Source organism: Sus scrofa, chromosome 1 (genome assembly GCF_000003025.6).
Source record: "Sus scrofa isolate TJ Tabasco breed Duroc chromosome 1, Sscrofa11.1, whole genome shotgun sequence".
Lineage (NCBI taxonomy): Eukaryota > Metazoa > Chordata > Mammalia > Artiodactyla > Suidae > Sus > Sus scrofa.
Genome location: NC_010443.5, coordinates 16,532,798 through 16,553,720, shown reverse-complemented (window position 1 = coordinate 16,553,720; position 20,923 = coordinate 16,532,798). Strand labels below are relative to the sequence as shown.

Sequence of the window (20,923 nt, the reverse complement as noted above, 5' to 3'; positions counted from 1 at the left end):
CCACTTACCCATCTGACAGTTGGTCCTGCAGGATTCCTTTCAGTTAGAATGGGTTTATACACTTGAATACCTGTGAGAAACAAACTGCCTTCTAAGGTAGCACATTCAGGTTATTTCCTTTGTCAATCTTTTTGTACAAGTATTTTAAAAATAACATCCATATGGTAAGAGAAATTTAACCCCCCAAAATGAAGATACAATAAAAACGGGTCTCTCTTTGATCCCTGACTTGTCCCTTCCCACAACCATCTCAGCATTTAATCATCAGAGGTAGTCTCCATTAGCAGTTCTTTATCCTCCTTCTCTTGATAATTACACACACGTGCACACTTTCTCTCTCTCACATTCCCACTTTTTTTAATGGGAACGCAGTATGCATATATGGGTATACATGAGTACATGTAAGTGGGATTATATAATATATATATTCTCCGCAGTTTGTAACAGAAACATACCCTATGGGAACATATATACACTTTTTGCTTAATATAGCTTAAGATCATTTTACTTCAGCATGTACAAATATTTCATCCTTTTAGTTTACTTTTTAAACCTTTTTAGTCATTATTTTAACATTTATTGAGGTAATGTTTATCACATGCAATTAACTCATTTCCAGTGTACAAGTCAGTGATTCACAGTATAGTCAACATGTGTGCAACCATCACAACTAATATTAGTACATTTTCATCACCTCCCTGTCCCGTCACCCCCACCCTCAGCCTAAGTAGGCACTAATCTACTTTCTGTCTCTGCAGATTTGCATATTCTGGACACTTCATATAAATGGAATTACATAATAAGTTGTCTTTTGTCACTAACTTTTTTCACTTAGCATAATGTTTTAAAACCTAATCCATGTAACTTCATTCCTTTTTATGGCCCATTTTGCATTGTATAGATAGAGATTTTGTTTATTCATTCAGCAGTTAATGGACATTTAGGTTGCTTGCAACTTTTGGATATTATGATGTCGCTGTGAACACCTGTGCACAAGTTTTTGTGTGAATGTATGTTTTCATTTCTCTTGGGTAGAATTGCTGCGTCCTGTGGTAGGTAATTTTATGTTTAACCATTTGAGGAACTGCCAGACTGTTTTCCAAAGTTGGTTGTACTGTTTTGCATTCCTACCAGCAGTGTGTGAGGGTTTTGATTTCTCCATGTCCTCCACCACAGTCACTATTTTCTTTGATTCTTGCCATCCTAGTGGCTATAAAGTGGTATCTCACTGTGGTTTTGACTTATCTTTCTCTGTTGGCTAATGATGTCAAGGATCATTTCATGTACTTACAGACCACTTGTATATTTTCTTCACAGAAATGCATATTCATATCTTTTGCCTTTTTAAAAATTGGGTTGTTTTTGTTACTGACTTGTATGAGTTCTTTGTATATTCTAGATGTAAGTTCCTTTTATGATTTGCAATTATATTCTCCAGCACTGTGAGTTATCCTTTCACTTTCTTGACAGTGTCATTTGAAGCACAGGTTTTAAATTTTGCTCAAGTCCAATTTGTCTGTTTTTCCTTTCACAGTTCATATTTTTGGTGTCATATATATCAATTGCCAGATCCAAGGTCTTGAGGATTTACCCCTCTTATTTTCTCCAGAGTTTTATAGTTTTAGAACTTAAATTTTGGACTTTCATCTATTTTGAGTTAATTTTGTTGTAATCATATGAGATAAGGGTCCAGTTTCATTTTATTGCATGTGGCAATCCAGATGTCCTAGCACCATTGTTGAAAAGACGTTCCTTTCCCTATTGAATGGTCTTGGGGACCTTTGTAGAAAATCAGTTGACCATGAACACATGGGTTTATTTGTAGACTCTCAGTTCTTTTTTCATTATCTATATGTCTATCCTTATGCTATTATTATACTATCTTGTTTATTGTTACTTTGTAGTAAGTTTTTTAATTGGGTCATATAAGTTCTACTTTGTTCTTTTTTAAAATTGACTGAGGTTTCCTGCCATTCTATAGATATACGAACAGTGTGTGTGTGTGTGTGTGTGTGTGTGTGTGTGTGTGTGTGTGTGTGTGTGTTACAGTCAGTTTGTCATTTTTTTTCTTTTTTTCTTTTTCGACCTCACCCACAGCATATGGAAGTTCCAGGGCCAGGAATCAAATCTGAGCCGCATCTGTGGCAATAGCCAGATCCTTAATCCACTGTGCTGGGCTGGGGATCGAACGGGCAATGCCAGAGAGATAAGTCAGATCATTAACCCACTGTGCCACAGTGGGAACTCCCAGCTTGTCAATTTCTACAAAGAAGCAGGTGGGATTTTACAGGGATTACATTAAAATATTTTTCTAAATATACTTTATTTTTTTAAAGATGCAAACAGAGCAAGAGGATTTATGGTGGAAAGTTCCCCTCACCATAGACAACCAATAGCTAATCACAAACAGTTCATTGTAGTATTCTTCTAGAAATTCAAGAATATGTGTTATTTAAACCTTTTTTTTAATACAAATGGAAGTAGAATTTTATTTTTTGACTTTATAAGTTTTGTTTTGTTTTTATCTTTCTGAGAGTATTCCATGTCAAGAATTGCAGATCTGCTTCTTTTAAAAATGACTATTTTGTACCATAATCTCTAATCAGTCCTTTGATAGGCCTTAAATTCTTGCTTTTACAAACTACTGCAATAAAAATCTTGTGCACACAAATTTTGCCCACACCCAAGTATGTTGGCAAAAGAGATCACCAGGAGTAGAAAACTGTTGTTATCAAAGGAAATGTGTCTTTCTAATTTTAGTAGATGTATCATTTAGGCTTGTGTATGCTGCTGTAACAAACTAACTGTGTCTTTAAACAACAAAGGTTTATTTCTAGCTCACTTGCCAAATAGATTAACTGATGGACTCTGTTCTGCATCATACTTACTCAGGTACCCAGGCTGAAGGAGGCTCCATCTCCTTCTCCTTGCTTCTATGATTGTTCAGGCAAAACAAAGGAAACACAGCACATCAGCACTGACTTCCTAAGTTTCTGCCCGACACATGTTAATCTTTAGAAAAAACAAGTCCATGTAGCCACTCCTGATTCAGAGCGAATGGGGAGGCACAATTCCACCATATACCTGGAAGGTAGTGAGCCAGAAATACTTGATGAAAGACTGATGACTGACTGCCTCAGTACATGTTGCCAACTTTGAGATTCTCTCTAAAGAGATTCTACTAATGTATATATTCTAACATATTTATAAATGGGGAACATTTTTGGTAACATTTGTGAAAATGTTCTTTTCCTCTTTCCTTCTCCCACCCATCAGTAGGTAGGTGATTGGGGGAAAAAATACATCTTTGGTAGGCAAAAATACATTGTTGCAGTGTTTTTAATTTGTAGGAGTTCCCTGGTGGCCTTGCAGTTAAGAGTTCAGCATTGTCACTGCTGTGGCTTGGGTCACTCCTATGGCTCAGCTTCAGTCCCTGGCCCAGGAACTTCCACGTGCTGCGGGGATAGCCAAAATGAATCAATGAATGATGTGATGTTGAGCATCTTTTAATGTATTATTTTTTTTCTTTTTGCCATTTCTTGGGCCGCTCTCGCAGCATATAGAGGTTTCCAGTCTAGGGATCCAATCAGAGCTGTAGCCACTGGCCTGCGCCAGAGCCACAGCAATGCAGGATCCGAGCCGCATCTGCGACCTACGCCACAGCTCACGGCAACTCCGGATCCTTAACCCACTGAGCAAGGCCGGGGATCAAACCCGCAACCTCATGGTTCCTAGTCGGATTCATTAACCACTGAGCCACGATGGGAACTCCATAATGTATTAATTTTTTAGTCATCTATATTTCTTACTTTGTGAACTTGTTTGTTTTGTGCCTACCTATTTTTCCTAATATGTTATTACTTTTAACTTGGTCAATAAATTTTTTTGTTTTATAATTTGTTTTTTACTTTTATATATTCAGACTTAATAATCATTTTTCCTTCTGGCTTCTGTTTATATCTTATTTAGAAAGCCCTTCTCCATGCCAAGATTTTGAAAAAGGAACAAATCTTGTTTGTATATTCTCTCTCTCTCTCTCTTTTTTTTTTTTTTTTTTTTGTCTTCTTGCCATTTCTTGGGCCGCTCCCGCGACATATGGAGGTTCCCAGGCTAGGGGTCAAATCAGAGCTGTAGCCACCATCCTACACCACAGCCACAGCAACGCGGGATCCAAGCCACGTCTAAGACCTACACCACAGCTCATGGCAACTCTGGATCCCTAACCCACTGAGCGAGGCCAGGGATCGAACCCGCAACCTCATGGTTCCTAGTCGGATTCGTTAACCACTGCGCCACGACGGGAACTCCATACCCCTCCTTTTAAAGTATAAACCTTTCTAAACTATAAACATCCCCAGTTCCTATTATGGTTCACCCAGTTTTATTTCTTTGAGGCTCTTTTGCTGTCTCTAGGCCCCAGTTTTTTCCTCTAAAATGAAGCTTTTAGACAGTATCTAAAATCTTAATTATGTACAAATAAATGCCAGCATCATTGTCTAGCTGGGACCCACATTCATCTCTTATTAATAGTAGTATATAAATTTATTTAAAATAGTCACAAAGGTTAAGCGTCATTCCTCATGGTTCTCTTGTGAAAATGTGTTGCCCAAATTTTAGGCCCATTTGCAGCACTGTTGAAGGATCTGATTTCACACTGTCTTTAGAAGTGGAGAAATTGATTAAAACATCAGCATGCTTTATTTTTAAAGAGTAATTGCCGCCTCTGAATCATTTGTGACTCAATCACCAAATAAGTGACTGTAATTACACAGTGGTATATAAAACATCTAGATATCCCTGCTGTCAATAGTTAAAATCTAGGAGTTCCCATTGTGGCTCAGTGAATTAAGAACCTGACTAATATCCATGGGGATGCAGGTTCAATCCCTGGCCTTGTTCAGTGGATTGATGATCTGGCGTTGATGCAAGCTGCAGTATAGGACACAGATGAGGCTCATATCTGGTGTTGCTGTGGCTGTGGTGTAGGCCAGCAGCTCCAGCTCCAATTCAACCCCTTGCCTGGGAACTTCCATTTGCCACAGGTGCAGCCCTAAAAAAATAAAGTTACAATCTAGAAAAATCTGGATTTATTTTAGGGTGACATTGTGCCTTGTTAGGCACAGTGACTTAGACATCTAAAATGCCCTGACAGACAAAAATTTTAAAGACACTAGAAATGTGTCTTATGTTTCCAGTGGCAAAATTCATCTTTCTCTTAAAAAAAAAAAAAAAAAAAAAAAAAAAAAAAAAAAAAAACTAAGCCTAAGATCTTTGTATCCGTAAATGCCTGGTGCTTTTTCCAGTGGCAAAGGCATTTTTTAAAAATACATACATTGTTCTCGCTCTCTTTTTTTTTTTAAACTTCTGGCGAAATCAGATGTCATTTACACTTACAGAATGCCTAGAATTAGTAAAGCTAACACTCTGGAGCTTCAGGTGTGTTTTTCCATTTACAAATAAAAATGCATAACTGAGAAATTATCTCAGTAGTTTATTGGAAGCTGGTAAAAGTTGAGTAAAAACTGAGTTTTCTGTAATTGCTTTATGAAATAACTAGTTTGCCCATAAGGAGTGATTTAAGAGCCCCAGTATGTGTTTGAAGTAACTAATTGACGGTTAGTTTAACAACCACCAGAGGGAGTTGCATGCTTAAATTGCCTTTTATCCATTAAAATTTAATTTTGACTGGAAGATTTAAAAGATACTAAGCATTTTTTCTCTGTTATTCCTACTCCTTGCTTGTCTGTATAAAAAGACAAAGTAGATAGTTAAGTTTGGAAAACTAAAAAGTCATTGTATGATTGAAATATTAAATAGATCCCTTATTTCCTTGGCAGAACTAGCTTATAAAAGAGCCACCTTTCTGCAGTATCATCAACATAAAAGTCTTGCCATGTTTCAAAATCTATTAAAATCTTGCTAAGTAAAACGTATTAATAACATTCAAGGAAACTTTAAAATAAATCTCAATTTTCTGCTTTATCAATATTTCTTGAACACTTCTATTTCATTTTACCATCCATTAAGTCAAATTATTGTTATTATTTTATATTTAATAGGTATTGATCAAGGAATGCCTACAGTTTTCAGGGTTGGAACTAGATACATGGTGATACAAAAATGTTTATCTGCAGGAAGATTGCAGTTTAATTTTGAGAAATGTTCTTGATGAAAAATCTAAAATCCCAAATTTTTCAAAGTGAATAATGAAATGAACTCATCTAACAAAAAAATTCCCCTTTGGTGTGATTACGATTTACAATACAAACTAATAATATGTAAGCTCTTGAAGTAGTCTGTTCCCTTAACTTTGTGGCCTTCTTTCACACGTCATTCATGGTGTGTATTTACTTAATGCCCTTTGAACTAGTACAAAAATTAGCTTCATTACTATTCAAATTATTTTGGATTCTAGAATAGCAAAAATTTAATTAGTATGGTTTTGGCTGAATAACTAAAATATCATGACATATCCTGACAATGCAAATATCACAAATTAAGCTGCAGCACAGTCACACAGTCTTTACCTATACCTTACCATGTTTTAACTACTAGTACATAATTGGGTATTATTTTAGTTTTATCAAGGTGTGTATATTTGTGTGTATATATATATTCCATATGTAACTACTATATAGAGAGCATAGTGATGTGTCTGGTGTGGTTCTTTCTTTGTTTTAATCACCCTTGTTCTACATTCACTGGACCCCTTCAGTTTAAAGGCTTTCCCATCAGACTTGGAAATCTTCTGATTCTCAGTTTCTCATTGTCTCTTTCTAGAGCTTTATAGCTGTCTAACATCCTGGACCAATTTTCTATTTGTTTCTCATTGTCTAATTCTATTGTCTTTCTATTCTGTAGTTCAGGAGATTTCCTTAAATGTTTTTCAACCCATGTATGAAATTTTCATTTCAGCAGTGATGCTTTCAATTTCTAAGAGCTAGTTCTCTGATTCCTTTTTCATAGTAGACTTTTGTTTTATGGATGCTTGTTGTCTGAAATCTCTTAATGATGTTGAGAAAACTCAACTTCTCTCAGTTATATCCACTTAATCTGGATTTGGTCTTTCTCTTTTTTGCTTTTTTTTTTTTTGCTTTTTAGGGCCACAGGTGAGGCATATGAAAGTTCCCAGGCTAGGGGTCAAATTAGAGCTACAGCTGCCAGCCTCCACCACAGCCACAGCAACACCAGATCCAAGCCGAGTCCATGACCTACACCACAGCTCACGGCAACGCCGGATCCCTAACCCACTGAGCAAGGCCAGGGATTGAAACCACATCCTCATGGATACTAGATAGGTTCATTACCGCTGAGCCACAACGGGAATGCCTGGTCTTTCTCTTTTTTTTACCTAGATCTTTCACATGTCAGATGTTCCTCAAATGTGTGGTGATGCTTGGCTATTGCTTCATGTTTAAGAGTGAAGGATGATGAAGGCTAACTAAAAGCCATGTGTAAGAAAATGAAATTGGCTCTTGGTGGACTGCTTTGTGATGAATAAACAAGGAAAACATTCATCAACCACCTGGCATTCTTTGTATACGGGACCAGCTTGAGAAGTGTGTGGTTGGGGGAGCCTTAAGAATAAGCATACTCCTACCTGCCTTCTGCAGGATGAGGCGAGGTTGATTATTTCAGGAACAGATGTCCAATTAGGCCCCTCTTCTGGCCCACTCCTCACTTCTGCCTCCTGTTGTAACCTGCATTCTCCAATATCTGGAGTCTCTCTGTAAGTTTCTACGGGGCAGGTTAGCTGCCTCTTTGCAGTACCCTCTATGAGACTGTAGCTTTCTCCACCCTCTGTCATTAGTCTGTGCCATTTCATCTGCTTTCGTTCTTCCAGAAACTTTTTGAAATCTCTTGTCCACAAATTACCGTTTCCTGTTGTTTCTTGTTGTTGAGTTCTGTCAGTTTTATTCCTCTGTCATTTGCATGGGGTTTCAGGAGACAAAAGATTATATTAATACAGCGCTCAGTCATCTTTAAATAGAAATCCTGTCTAATATAATTGATTCTTCATATTTGGCTATTAAAGTCCATATATGTCTGTATGTAAATAAATGACAGGAGTAGAATTTTTCCTCTACCTTGCCCACTGGTAGCCTATAACAAATAGACTAAGTACATATTCCCGAATTGTGAATGAACCTAATTCGTCTGTATGTGTGGTTATTATTTTGTTTATAATATTTTATTTCTATGCCAAAACAAAGAAAGAAAACTCAAAAAAGCCAGTCTAAGGGATTTCTTGAAAACTTTCTGTTAACAGTCATTTCCCATGACAGAGGTGAAATTTTCAAGCCTTACCCCAGCTGCAGCTTTTCTGACTCTTTCCAAGCTGTTCTCTTCTTTTGGACCCTTGAAGCATAATTGTCATATTTCTTTCTCCCCAACTCTTTTAGTGGAGATTTATCAGAGCAAAAATGTCTGTAAATAAACACTAATTATTTGTTATTATGAGTCTAATAAGGTTTCTTAATGGATATGTATTGTTATGTTGTTTTGAACAGTGAAGGTTAAAATTGCAAATAAAACCACAACTGGAGAAAAAGTTTAGCTGAATTTTCATAGTGATTTTTGGAAATTCATGTTGACACTCCCTTGTAATTCATCTTTCTCAGATTCCTATCTAAAAATCCCAAACCTCAATTGAAAAATAAACTAGACACATAAAAATCCAGGTACTTACTAGAGAAATTGAGATGACATCTCTCTTCTACTATATTCAGAGCATTTTTTAGCTTGTTTGTAATTAACAGACATAATTAAGAGATCCGGAATAGTCTACCGATTACGTGTGTCCTTTCTAATACGGTCATAACTCTGCTTCAAGATCCTGTTTTCACTGGAAAGAAATATCTCTTAAATAAGCTCTTTTTTTTTTTTTCCCTGTCTTTTTAGGGCTGTACCCACAGCATATGGAGGTTCCCAGCTCAGGGCCTTATTGGAGCTGTAGCCACTGGCCTACACCACAGCCACAGCAACCCCAGATCCCAGCTGCGTCGGCAACCTACACCACAGCTCACGGCAGTGCAGGATCCTTAGCCCAGTGATTGAGGCCAGGGATCGATCCTGCATCCTCATGGATACTAGTCAGATTCCTTTCCACTGAGCCACAACAGGAACTCTTTAAATAAGTGCTAAGACAGGGGATTCACAATATTTTACTTTACGGTTTCAATCTGTCATAGAAGATATCTTGCCTTTATTCCCAAAGGCAAGCCACAGTTTCAACCATTGCAGAAACTCCTTTCTTTGTGAATTCCCAGAAATGTAATATTTTTTTCTATTTCAGAAACATTCCAAAGTATTTACTCTTAAACTTTAAAACATCCCCATAATGGTACCTTCAGCAACTGTTACTCCATCTCTCCTAAATCTTTTCTGAATCGGATTTTTATCTCCTGCTAATATTGGCCTTCTGTATAACTCTCAACTTTTTTCCCCAAATAAGTGTTACTACACTGGCTTTATTTCATTTTTATTTGCCCAATATATCAATTTTAAAATATCTCTAGGAGTTCCCATCATGGCGCAGCAGAAACGAATCCGACTAGTATCCATGAAGAAGTAGGTTCGATCCCTGGCTTTGCTCGGTGGGTTAGGGATCTGGCATTACCCTGAGCTGTGGTGTAGGATGGCAGCTGTAGCTCCGATTTGATCCCTAGCCTGGGAACTTTTTGGGGCAAGTGCAGCCCTAAAAAGCAAAAAATTAAAATTAAAAATAAGATATTTCTAGCTGCCCTCAAGACTTTCTCTGTATCATTGCTTTTCAGCAGTTTGACTGTGATGTGTATAGGTTTTATTTTGTTTTTACTTGGAGATCTCTGGGCTTCTTGAATCCATGATTTATTGTCTTTCATAAATTTTGGAAAATATTTAGCCATTGTCTCCTCAAGTATTTCTTCTACCTTGTTTTTCTGTTCTTTCTCACCAGTTACATGTATATCATAAGTTGATGTCGTTGCTCGCCTCTCAGATGCTTTTTTCTTTTTCCCTTTTTGTATGTGTTTAATTTGGGTGATCTTTGTCTTCAGGTTCACTGATTGTTCTGTATCCATCGTGCTGGTAAGCCTGTTGAGGGAATTCTTTATCTCTAATGCCATATTTTATTTCTGGCATTTGATTTTTTAATAATTTCCATCTCTCTTCTCAAATTATTCATCAGTTCCTACATGTTGTCCACATTTTTACCCACATCCTTCGACAGGTTAGTCATAGTTACAGTTCCGTGCTGGGTACTTCCTGCATCTGGGTCATCTTGGCGTATGGTTCTATTGATTGCTTTCTCTCTTGAAGATAGTTGAATTTTTCTCTCACTTTTCTGTGTTGTCTCTCAATTTTTTACTGAATGCCTAATAATGTGTGTAAATAAATAAATAAATAAAAATGAATAAAACAGAGAGATTGAGATATTTATACCTGAAATGAGAATGCTTCTTTTCTGGATATTAGTGTGAAGGGCTGAGTCAGTATAGACAGGAGCAGAGCTGGGTGTGGGCTTTGTTACTGCATTTAGTGCATCAGTCTTCAAATATCTTCAGCAAGCGGCTGCTCTTACTTTGTGTTTCTTAGAGTGCTGCCTACAGTGCAAAAATACTACTTTACTTTAGTCCTTTTATTTTGAATTTAGTCCTTTCTGTGCTGTAATGAGTCTCTATTTATTCAGAGTCTCCACATGAACTGATAAAGGGCCACATAGTAAATTATGTAGAATTTTACAAGCCGCGTGGTTTCTGTTGAACAAAAGCAGACATAGACAGTTGGTAAACAAGTAAACATAGCTATATTCCAGTAAAACTTTATTAACAAAACAGGCAATGGCCAGATGGGCCCCCGGCCCATAGTTTGCTGGCCTCTTGTTTACAGCTTTGTTCTTGGGCCACCCCATCACCACCCCTGACTCTTCTACGTCTGTAGAGCAATGTCTAACACATTGTAGTTTCTCAGTATATCAAAAGAATGGATTTGTGAATTATGTTTTGTGTTTTTTTTAAATGGCATATAGCTGTTGATTTTTTATATGTAAACAAATACATTTAATTAGATTGCAGTTAATTGTGATTACTGATATATTTGGAATTATTCCTATCATGTTTTTTTAATTTGTTTTTATGGCCACACCTGTGACATATGGAAGTTCCCAAACTGGGACTTGAAACAGAGCTGCAGCTGCCAACTTAACACAGCAGCTTGCGGCAATACTGGATCTTTAACCTGCTGAGGGAGGCCAGGGATTGAACCCACGTCCTCATGGACACTGTGTCATGTTCTTAACCCACTGAGCCACAACAGGAATTCCAGAATTCTTATATTTTGGAACTAGAGTGATAAAAATCTGCACTTCAAATAAAATCAAAGTAATAAAAGCCTTACAAAACAAGCTTGGGCGGATAGGGATGTGCAAAGACACACTGAGTTTTCTACCAGGAACATGTGTACCTCCAAAAACACTTTCCCATATTCATAAAATATGTATTAAAATGGGAGAGAGGATACCGAGATATTAGTTTATCGGCATCAGGAGTTCCCGTCATGGCTCAGTGGTTAACACGAATCCAATTAGGAACCATGAGGTTTCAGGTTTGATCCCTGGCCTCGCTCAGTGGGTTAAAGACCTGGCGTCGCCGTGAGCTGTGGTGTGTAGGTCACAGACACAGCTCAGATCCCCATGCTCCTGTGGCTCTGGCATAGGCCTTCAGCTACAGCTCCGATTAGACTCCTAGCCTGGGAACCTCCATATGCCGCAAGTGCGGCCCTAGGAAAAAAAAAGACAAGAAAAGAAAAGAATCAGTGATAGTTTTTAAGACTTGAAACACTATGCCCTAATATTCTTTTCTTCCAATAAGTAAGAAAGGAGACTTACAGGGGGAAATACCTATGGATTTTATTAGTGTCAGATTTTTCTTGGGAAAAATTATCTACTGTCGATCATTAATTTTGAAGTACTTGAGCCAAACTTGACTCCCTGCATCGGTACCCCAATTCTGATTCTAGAATACTACTGGATTGACTGGTCTGAATGTATGCAGCTTTTTCCTTATTTTTTAGGTTCATGGAAATTTGAGTTTGACTATTTAGCATTAATCTAATCTGTTTAATCTACTTGACTTTTAATTACTGTTTTTCACTTTTAGAAGGTATTCCAGATCTACCTGTTTTCTCTTGGTAGAATCATCCCAAGCTGACTTTTAATAGAAGTGCATTCAATTATCTTTATTACCATCCAGTATTCTAAAAAGTGAGCCTCACATTATCCAGAGATGAAAGAACATGTACCAGTTAATAAGTTTTCCCAAGCAGTTCATCATTCATATGACAATATTGATTGCTTATTTTCTTTCTTTGAAAATCTTAGGAAAGTAGGGAGTTCCCATTGTGACTCAGCGGCTTAAGAACCCAACTAGTATCCTTGAGGATACAGATTCGATCCCTGGCCTCACTCAGTGGGTTAAGGATCTGGTATTGCCACAAGCTGCCTTTAAGTTAAAATTTTTCAAATTTTAAATGTTTAAACTCAAAATATTTTGTTTTACTGTTATATTTGGGATTCTTGGCAGCCTGTTGTTTGTCACAGCAATAGTCATTTGTTTTGTTTTCCCAAGGCTGTTTTAAGGTTAATTGACTACAAACTGGGCGGGTCTTGATGTTTACTAATATATATTGCAGCTCTTTTGGTACATCAGAAGGCCAGAATGGAACGACTTCAAAGAGAACTTGAGATTCAAAAGAAAAAGCTGGATAAACTAAAATCTGAGGTCAATGAAATGGAAAATAATTTAACTCGAAGGCGTCTGAAAAGATCAAATTCCATATCCCAAATACCTTCAGTAAGTCTTTCTATAACTGTTGTGACTGCTATGCTTGAACATGAGAATAGGCAATCTGTCATAAGTGTAAAATCTTGATCTAGTTTTTTAGAAATGCTCTTAATTCATACTTGGTTTTATGTCCTTATCTCCTCCCTGCAAAACTCCACTCTTTCTAACTAATAACACAAGAATTCAATGTAAATCCTTCTCACATGGAATTATTTTTCAGCTCGAAGAAATGCAGCAGTTGAGAAGTTGTAATAGACAACTCCAGATTGACATTGACTGCTTAACCAAAGAAATTGATCTTTTTCAAGCCCGAGGTAAAGTTCAGTGCATTCTTAACTGAAATTCATTGTATTAATTTACCATCTCATTTCCTGTAGCTGAAAACAGACTTAACAATTGTAATCTTACTGTTTCAGATTTGACTTTGGAGCCAGATAGTGTTAAATAACTCTTGGATTTTTATTTTCTTTTACCCTCCCCCCAAAAGTTACATATTTGGCTGAGGATTAAGCTGATAAATTTTATATCCTATAGTTACCCTTTGGTCTTATGTTATGGAAAGACAACAATTAGTATATGTCTGGCTGTATTGCCAAAATACAGTATTGCTGTTATGTATGTGTTAATATAATCCGTTACATTATTTATCAAGGTTAAAATGTATGTATTCATATACCTTTTTCCTTTTACCTTTCAAGAATTACCCTTCTAAGAACATAATTAAAAAGGCACCCCCACCCTAATGGCACTATCTTAATTCATTAGAGAAAAAAATTAAAATATGGCTTATATGTATTTTGGGACAGTGATAGTGTATTATGCTTGAGCCATTATTGACAAGCAGTAACTGCTTATTATAGAGTAAAGTATATTTACAATTCAGTTTCATAAACAACTAAAAGGAAATTTTATAACTGAAACCTGATTCTTAAGTTTGAGAAATAATAGAAACATATAAAATGGAAAAAAACAGGAAACGGAAGGAAGCCAAAAAATAAGAAGTCCTTAATCACATTTTTGAGTATGTGCCCAAATCCATTAAACTGAAAGATGATTTGTTTTATTTTCTTTTCGTAAGTAAGCTGTTTATATTGAAACATTCATAGAAAATGCCATAATTTACATTTGGAGAGAAAAAGAAAGTGCTGGTCTACAAACTTCTAGCTCTTGAACTTGTTCCTTTTGTTTAAAATCTGAAACGTTATATTACATTAGTGCAAGGTTTTTATACTTACTTGAGGCCAAGGTATTTAGTTGCTTAAGACCATGTTTCACCACTTAAAATTATATTTTAAATTGTTAAATTTTGGCAGTTCCCTGGTGGCCTAGTGGGTTGGGTTAAGGATCTGGCATTGCCGCTGCTGTGGCTTGGGTCACTGTTGTGGTACCAATCCTGGGCCTAGGAACCTCTGTATGCCACAGGCAGAACCAAAAAAAAAAAAGAAATTGTTAAGTTTTATGTGAACTTGTCATCGGGAACAAGGGTCTAGTCTAATTCTGCTACCGTCTTACAGCATTAATTTGACCTCCCCAGTTGACCTCTGTCACGGGTACTGTGACAGAGTACCTCAGCTGTTGTGAAATTCTTACATGTAATTTGAGATTAGAGGTGCAAAATAAATGAAAAGCATTTCTTCTACTTATACCCTGATGTTAAAATATTTGGTTTTTTTTTAATTAAATATTTTTGAGCTATAAACATTAATATACTTACTTTTTATATATTTCAGGACCACATTTTAATCCCAGCGCTATTCATAACTTTTATGACAATATTGGATTTGTAGGTCCTGTGCCACCAAAACCCAAAGGTTAGTGTATCCAGTAAGTGTGAAAACTGTTGCATTTTCAAAAGCAAGATTTTAGAAAATTTTATTTTTAGAGCAACCTTTCACTCTAGAAGGGTTCAAATGTTAGCTTCCTTGGGTAGATTCATTAGGAAGATATTTATTTTCACTTACATGCTGGAAATTGGGGAGGGTGCAAAAATGTCATGTACTTAGCTCTTTAAAAGTAATACATGTGTCCTTAGGATTCATTATATACTCCCAAAATTCAGGTCTTGGGGAAAAAAATCACCAGGTACAAAAACACATTGTTTGAAATTTTAGACAAATGGGAAGGAAGATGTCTTAGGGAAGTTTATTTTTCATGAGTATCCTGTTTTATTTAGTTTATACATAATTCTGTATAATCAAATATTCTGAATTCCAACCGGATGGTTTTTGAAAATTACCTACTGTCATTTTTATATCATCGATATTTGCAGACTACATACACCAAACTGAGAAATGTCAAAACATTTGTGTAGGTTTTTCTTCCAGGCATTAAAAAATACAGAGAAAAGGAAACAAGAAATAACAAGTATGTTACTAGTTCTTTGGTTTTTTACAAGAATTTTTCACATTCTCATTCAGTATCCTGTTCTCCCCACTCCCTTGTTTTTGTTCAAGTGTAATTTAATTAAGCATCACTGTATTTTCATGTTTTTATTTAAATGTTTTAAACATAGCTGAACTGTTATTACAGAGGAACAAAAGTGAGATTAGGGTATTTGGCACAGTATGTGAGTGAGAAAATGTTCAGACATTGGATGCTATGTAGGTGTTAATCGAACAAAGGAATAAAGAAATGAGTAGTAGCCTAGCTTCTTAAAGTAAGCAAAGTGAGTTTTTAAACTCTGAATGAGTTGCCTTCATGTAATCTTTTTACTCTTTCAAAAACTAAAATTTTTCATATAAAAAGGCCCTGTTTTGTTTCACCATGGAGTACTTACCTGTTGAGAGAAGGAGGGAGGTGGAATATAGAAGATTTTGGTCTCAACAGTTGTTGAGTGAGGGTTTATTTTACTATTCTCCCTACGTCCATATGTGTTTGAAATTTTCCATGATAGAAAGAAAGAAAAGGTCCATTACTTTAAAAACTTTTCACAAAAGATAGAAGCTTGTGTGCTGGCAATTTTTGGAGAAATTAAAGAATCAGTCATGTTTGCCTTAAAGCTAAAAAAAGGGAGTTACTAGTTTCACTTAAGAATTTTCCTTAGTTCTTAAAATCAGTTCTGCTTTACAGTGCAGGGTTTTTAACTGCTAAAATGAGGTGTGGAAATCACAAGTCCTCCTTTGCAATCTGACTTCCTCTTTTTTTTAATTCCGGTGGTTACTTAGTTTCCAAATACCTCTAATAAAGAGAGTCATAATTCTAAGTACTATAGGAGATTGTCCAGAGGTAAGAAAACCATTGGAGATTTTCACGTTAAAAAAAGTTTAGGTCCTGGAGTTCCCGCCTCAATAGATTGAAGTGTTAATATAGATTGAATTTGAATGGCCTCCCTAAAAATCTTTGTTTTGTAGTTAAACAAAAAGGGTGGACAAAATTTTACTAAAAATGTGCCAGATAGGAAAGTTTTCTATCGTGAGTGAGGTCAAAATTCTAGTAAGTAGAATGAATTATCCCCAGATTAAAACAATTATTCTGTAAAATGTTTCCCAAGTATGGGGTGTGAAACAATTTTAGATGGTATAAGTCAAACTTTTAAAACTGCATTTATTTTAATGTGGTGTAGCTGATACTAGTACCAACTTGTGCTGTCAGATCCTTATTTTTCAAATATTTTTTCTTAAACCTTAGGTATTTGTTTTAAATTATTCAGTTTAAATAAAATTACTATATAAGCAGCACTCTCAAGTTGCTCATGCATATGCCAAAAATTGTGATGATGCCTAAAAATTCTGACAATGCCTGAAGTGGGAATTTTGCAATAAAATATTTAAGACTGATCAGTAAATAAAGTGCTGCTAAAGGGGTGCAAAGTGCCAGACATCACTTAATCATTTTAAATTTTTATGTTTTCGTGTATTGTATATAATAGTTTGTTGAAATAGCAGAAAAGGCATCTTGTAGTTACTAGTTCAGGGGAATAGGTGGAATTTGCAAATTAATATCCATTATTTTAACATAGTTTAGAACTACAAACGATATACCTTGACAGGAGAAGTCCAACAATGCGTGCTCCATTTACTTTAAATCTCCCCAAAATAATTTGTAGGAATACTATTATAAATTATAATGAGACCTCCCTCCCCCCAAAAAAAGTTGTTTTGTAAATTTAACTTCGTCTTAGACACAGTCATTGAGGAATGTAATTATTCTTAGATTTAAGATACTTCTGACCATTCAAACATTCTAGAACATTGGCCTCTTAAAGCTGCAGTGGCTTTATTTTTCCTAATTTATTTCATTTTTTTAAAAATTTTTTTCCTTATAGTTGATTTAAAGCTGCAGTGACTTTATAAGTAAGAAAGATTATACCTAGAGGATTCATGATTTATCTAAGATCACAGAGCAAAGAAATCAAGAGTTAGTAGGGAGTTCCCATCCTGGCTCAGTGGAAATGAATCTGACTAGTATCCATGATGACACAGGTTCAATCCCTGCCCTCACTCAATGGATTAAGGATCCAGCGTTGCCGTGAGCTGTGGTATAGGTCAGAGAAGCAGCTCGGATCCCACATTCTGTGGCTGTGGTATAGGCCAGTGGCTAGAGCTCCACTTTGAGGGGACCTCCATATGCCACGCGGCCCTAAAAAGACCAAAAAAAAGGGAGAGAGTTAGTAGCAAAGGCGCAGTTCTCACAATTCTCAACCTCGTATTCTTTCTACCGTTCCATAATAAATACAATTTTAAAATAAAATGAGAAATAGAGTATGGTAAAATTTTACACTGATTAACTTCTCCAGTGTTTATCGCTGATATTTAGTTAAATAGTAAAAAGATTTTAGAAATTAGTTCATCTTTATATCTTACTGGTGTTCAAGCTTAGATTTTTAGCAGATAGAGAACATTTAATAAAAACTTCCATTCCTGGAGTTCCCGTCGTGGCGCAGTGGTTAACGAATCCGACTAGGAACCATGAGGTTGCGGGTTCGATCCCTGCCCTTGCTCAGTGGGTTAAGGATCCGGTGTTGCCGTGAGCTGTGGTGTAGGTTGCAGACGAGGTGAGGCTCGGATCCCGCGTTGCTGTGGCTCTGGCGTAGGCCGGTGGCTACAGCTCCGATTCAACCCCTAGCCTGGGAACCTCCATATGCCGTGGGAGCGGCCCAAGAAATAGCAACAACAACAACAAAAAAGACAAAAAAAAAAAAAAACTTCCATTCCTGGTAGAAAACAGAACTACAAATACTACTTCGGTGGAACATGAGACACAATAAATGCACTTACGAGTATTGCATTGTAGTTGGACACCTTTTTGAGGTCTTGGGTGATTTTGTGGGAATCTTAGCCATTTGCTAATTGATTTCCCTTTTCTCCTGCTGCAAGTTGGGAGAGATGATGCTCTTTTCCCCTTTGAGGTGATTCTGAGCTGATTATGTCATGTCTGTGTTGCGATTTCCCAGCTAAGAAGTGCCAGCCTGATAGAGGCTGCTGAGGATCAAGCATGTGTATCCGTTTCAGCTAGAAGCTTCATTTGGTTAACAAGCTCCTTCATGCTGGGCAGTACAAAGATTGTTTCAAGTTGTCAGTAATTTATGGCTTTGTGATTTTTGCTTCTAAAATAATTCTTTTGCTTCCTTACAGATCAAAGGTCCTCCATCAAAACCCCAAAGTCTCAAGACACAGAAGATGACGAGGGGGCTCAGTGGAATTGTACTGCCTGTACTTTTTTGAACCATCCAGCCTTAATCCGTTGTGAACAGTGTGAGATGCCAAGGCATTTCTGAGCCAAGAGGCCCTGTGTCTTCTCTAAAACCACATCTGAAGTTCAAGAAACCAGTCTGTCATCAGGGGGAGAGTTTCACTGCTTAGGATTTTGTCAAATTGAAGGTGCAGCAAGATGGTGTCGTGCTAGTGTCAAACGTCAGCCCACAGAGCTAATAATACCTCAGTCTAATGTCACAGGCAGTTGAAAGTCATCACATGAAAGGGGATCTGCTGAAAGACTCGGTTGCCCGCTGCCTAACCATGTACAGTGTTACCCGCAGCCCGTTGTGGATAACTCTCAGTATATCCATGCCTGAGTGTTCCCGGTGCCTTTTCCCCTCATGTCACTACTGAATTTTGACAGGAGGAAGGAATAGACAGTAGCTTTTTTTCCTTAAAGCTTTGGTGAAACACTACAAACATGAAGAAAAGGAACAAGGTTTAACTATTTAAAAACTGTGTGCTGCCGCTTAGTGCCAATGGATAGGGGAAGAAGTTCACAAATCTGTGGTACTCTTGGCCTTTGTCTTTGTCTTCCCTGAAAATGTCTCCACTCTGTGAAGCCAGCATCTAGGGTCTAAAGATGAACAGGAAAGCAGCATGCATTGTCTGTACAAACATGGAGTGAAATATCCCCAGAGCTTTTCCTACTGTACAGATCTCTTGAGTCTGCTTTAAGTGATTTCTTTTCTTCCTTATTATTTTCTTATATTTCTATATGTATAGTGTAATAGTCTTTTGTTAACTAATTTTCTTTTTTCCTTTTAGTGATTAAGCACGATCATGTCCCTTTTTAAGCCTTACCTGAGCGAAGCAATGCCTTAAAAGAAAAAAGCATTAATGAAATGAAACCATGCACAAAATAACTTTCCTCTCCTTCCTCTGTACTTTGCCCTCATAAGTGCCGATGTTCTGTGAAGACATACGATGCTGCACAGTGAACTGCAAACAATATTACAAGACTTATGTCTGTAGGTCACACTATATACTGACCTTCTCAGTGGGTAGCACAATTCAGTATTTTATCTTCCACAAGGAAGCCTAAAACAAAAGATATTTTTAACCCACTGACAGCAACAAGGTTAAGCTTGCTTTACCTGCCGGTGTCCCACAGAACTTTCACCAGAGATTACTGTTGGGAAAGTACAGTTTCAAAACCAGCAACAATAGCAGTACCTACAGCCCTTTTTTTGGAGAGAAATTTATATGCTTTACTGTTGGGGCAGTCCATTTCTAAACCTGACTTGGTGGCAGTATCTTCTGTATTTATAAACAAGGCTAGTCATATTTAGGACAACTGAAGAAAAGCTGGAAAAAAGAAAAACAAGCAGACTTGAACACTGAAGCAACCTCAAGCATCTCTTTATTTTGATGATATATTTTTATAAGGAAAATAAGTATTCAGATGATCAGGAATGTATATAACTAAATGAAATCAAGAAAAAGAAATAACAGTATGCATTTAAACAAACAGAATTATGAAATTATATATCAATGCTTAGAACGGGGCTAAAGGAAGTGCTGTAATGTAGCAAGAGATAGATAATGTAGACTGTCACCCACTGTAAATGTTTGCAAATGAATATTTTTTAAATAAACGAAATTATTACAGGTGATTCTATATGAATGTCAAAGCCTTAACTTCTAGGCTTTACATCTTGTATATGGGAAGAACTATGACAATCCTAGTTAATTAGACAATAAGCCCAAAGCCCTTACATTTGATGCATTTTGTTTTAAAAATAGGCCTTGTTTTTCAGCTTCATCTGCAGTTCTATGTGAAGATTGATAAATCAGTTTTTACTTGTTTTATTAATAAAACGTAATTTGGATATCTTGAGTTGATGGTTTTGTGATTTAGCTGGGTAAACTATCTTTGTAACAGATAAGTTATTTATAAAAATTAAAAAACTTATATTCTAATGTGGATTTTGTGACTTGTTTTTAAAGTTTGTGGGACAGGAGATAATTTATCCCCTGGCAGAATATTTGTTTATTAATTGAAGTCAGAGAAAACTCATTTTCTAGTCATTTCATTTCTTTTGGGTTTTTTAAGTTTACCCCATTGTTGAAAACGTGATTTCCTGGGCCATTTAGCCTGAGTAGTCACTTAGTTAATATTGGCTCCATCAGACTGGGTATCAGTGCTGAGGATAGTAGTGCTTCTCTTGAAGAGAACCTTTCCGTTAAGAGTTCTCAGAAAATTATAACTCAGGTTTTCTGAGCTTGAAAAGAGCAAAGCAACACTTACTGATCTTGTTATGACATTACTTATAGAAAGCCCTGCCTTGATTGGTCTTTTAAACTTAGTAGGACATAAATATTCTTTGCGGGGGACTGTGAGGCCTGGACATGGAGACCACCTTCAGAAAGTCTTGCACCAAAATAGAATTACAGTTACTCAGC

The 20,923-nt window shown here is 36.6% G+C and overlaps 1 protein-coding gene across 6 annotated transcripts in view; it reads left to right on the top strand.

Annotated features, from left to right (window-relative positions):
- TAB2 (TGF-beta activated kinase 1/MAP3K7 binding protein 2) overlaps positions 1–20,357 on the top strand; it is a 78,516-nt gene extending 58,159 nt beyond the window's left edge. For 5 of the 6 annotated variants that reach the window (XM_013992499.2, XM_021086951.1, XM_021086965.1 and 2 more), the window contains 4 exons: positions 12,670–12,830; positions 13,042–13,135; positions 14,552–14,632; positions 18,395–20,357. In XM_013992499.2, the coding sequence (XP_013847953.2) occupies positions 12,670–12,830; positions 13,042–13,135; positions 14,552–14,632; positions 18,395–18,537 (479 nt within the window). In that variant the 3' untranslated portion in view covers positions 18,538–20,357. Of the gene's footprint in view, positions 1–12,669; positions 12,831–13,041; positions 13,136–14,551; positions 14,646–18,394 lie in introns of all 6 variants that reach the window. The other variant, XM_021086959.1, reaches the window with a different exon arrangement.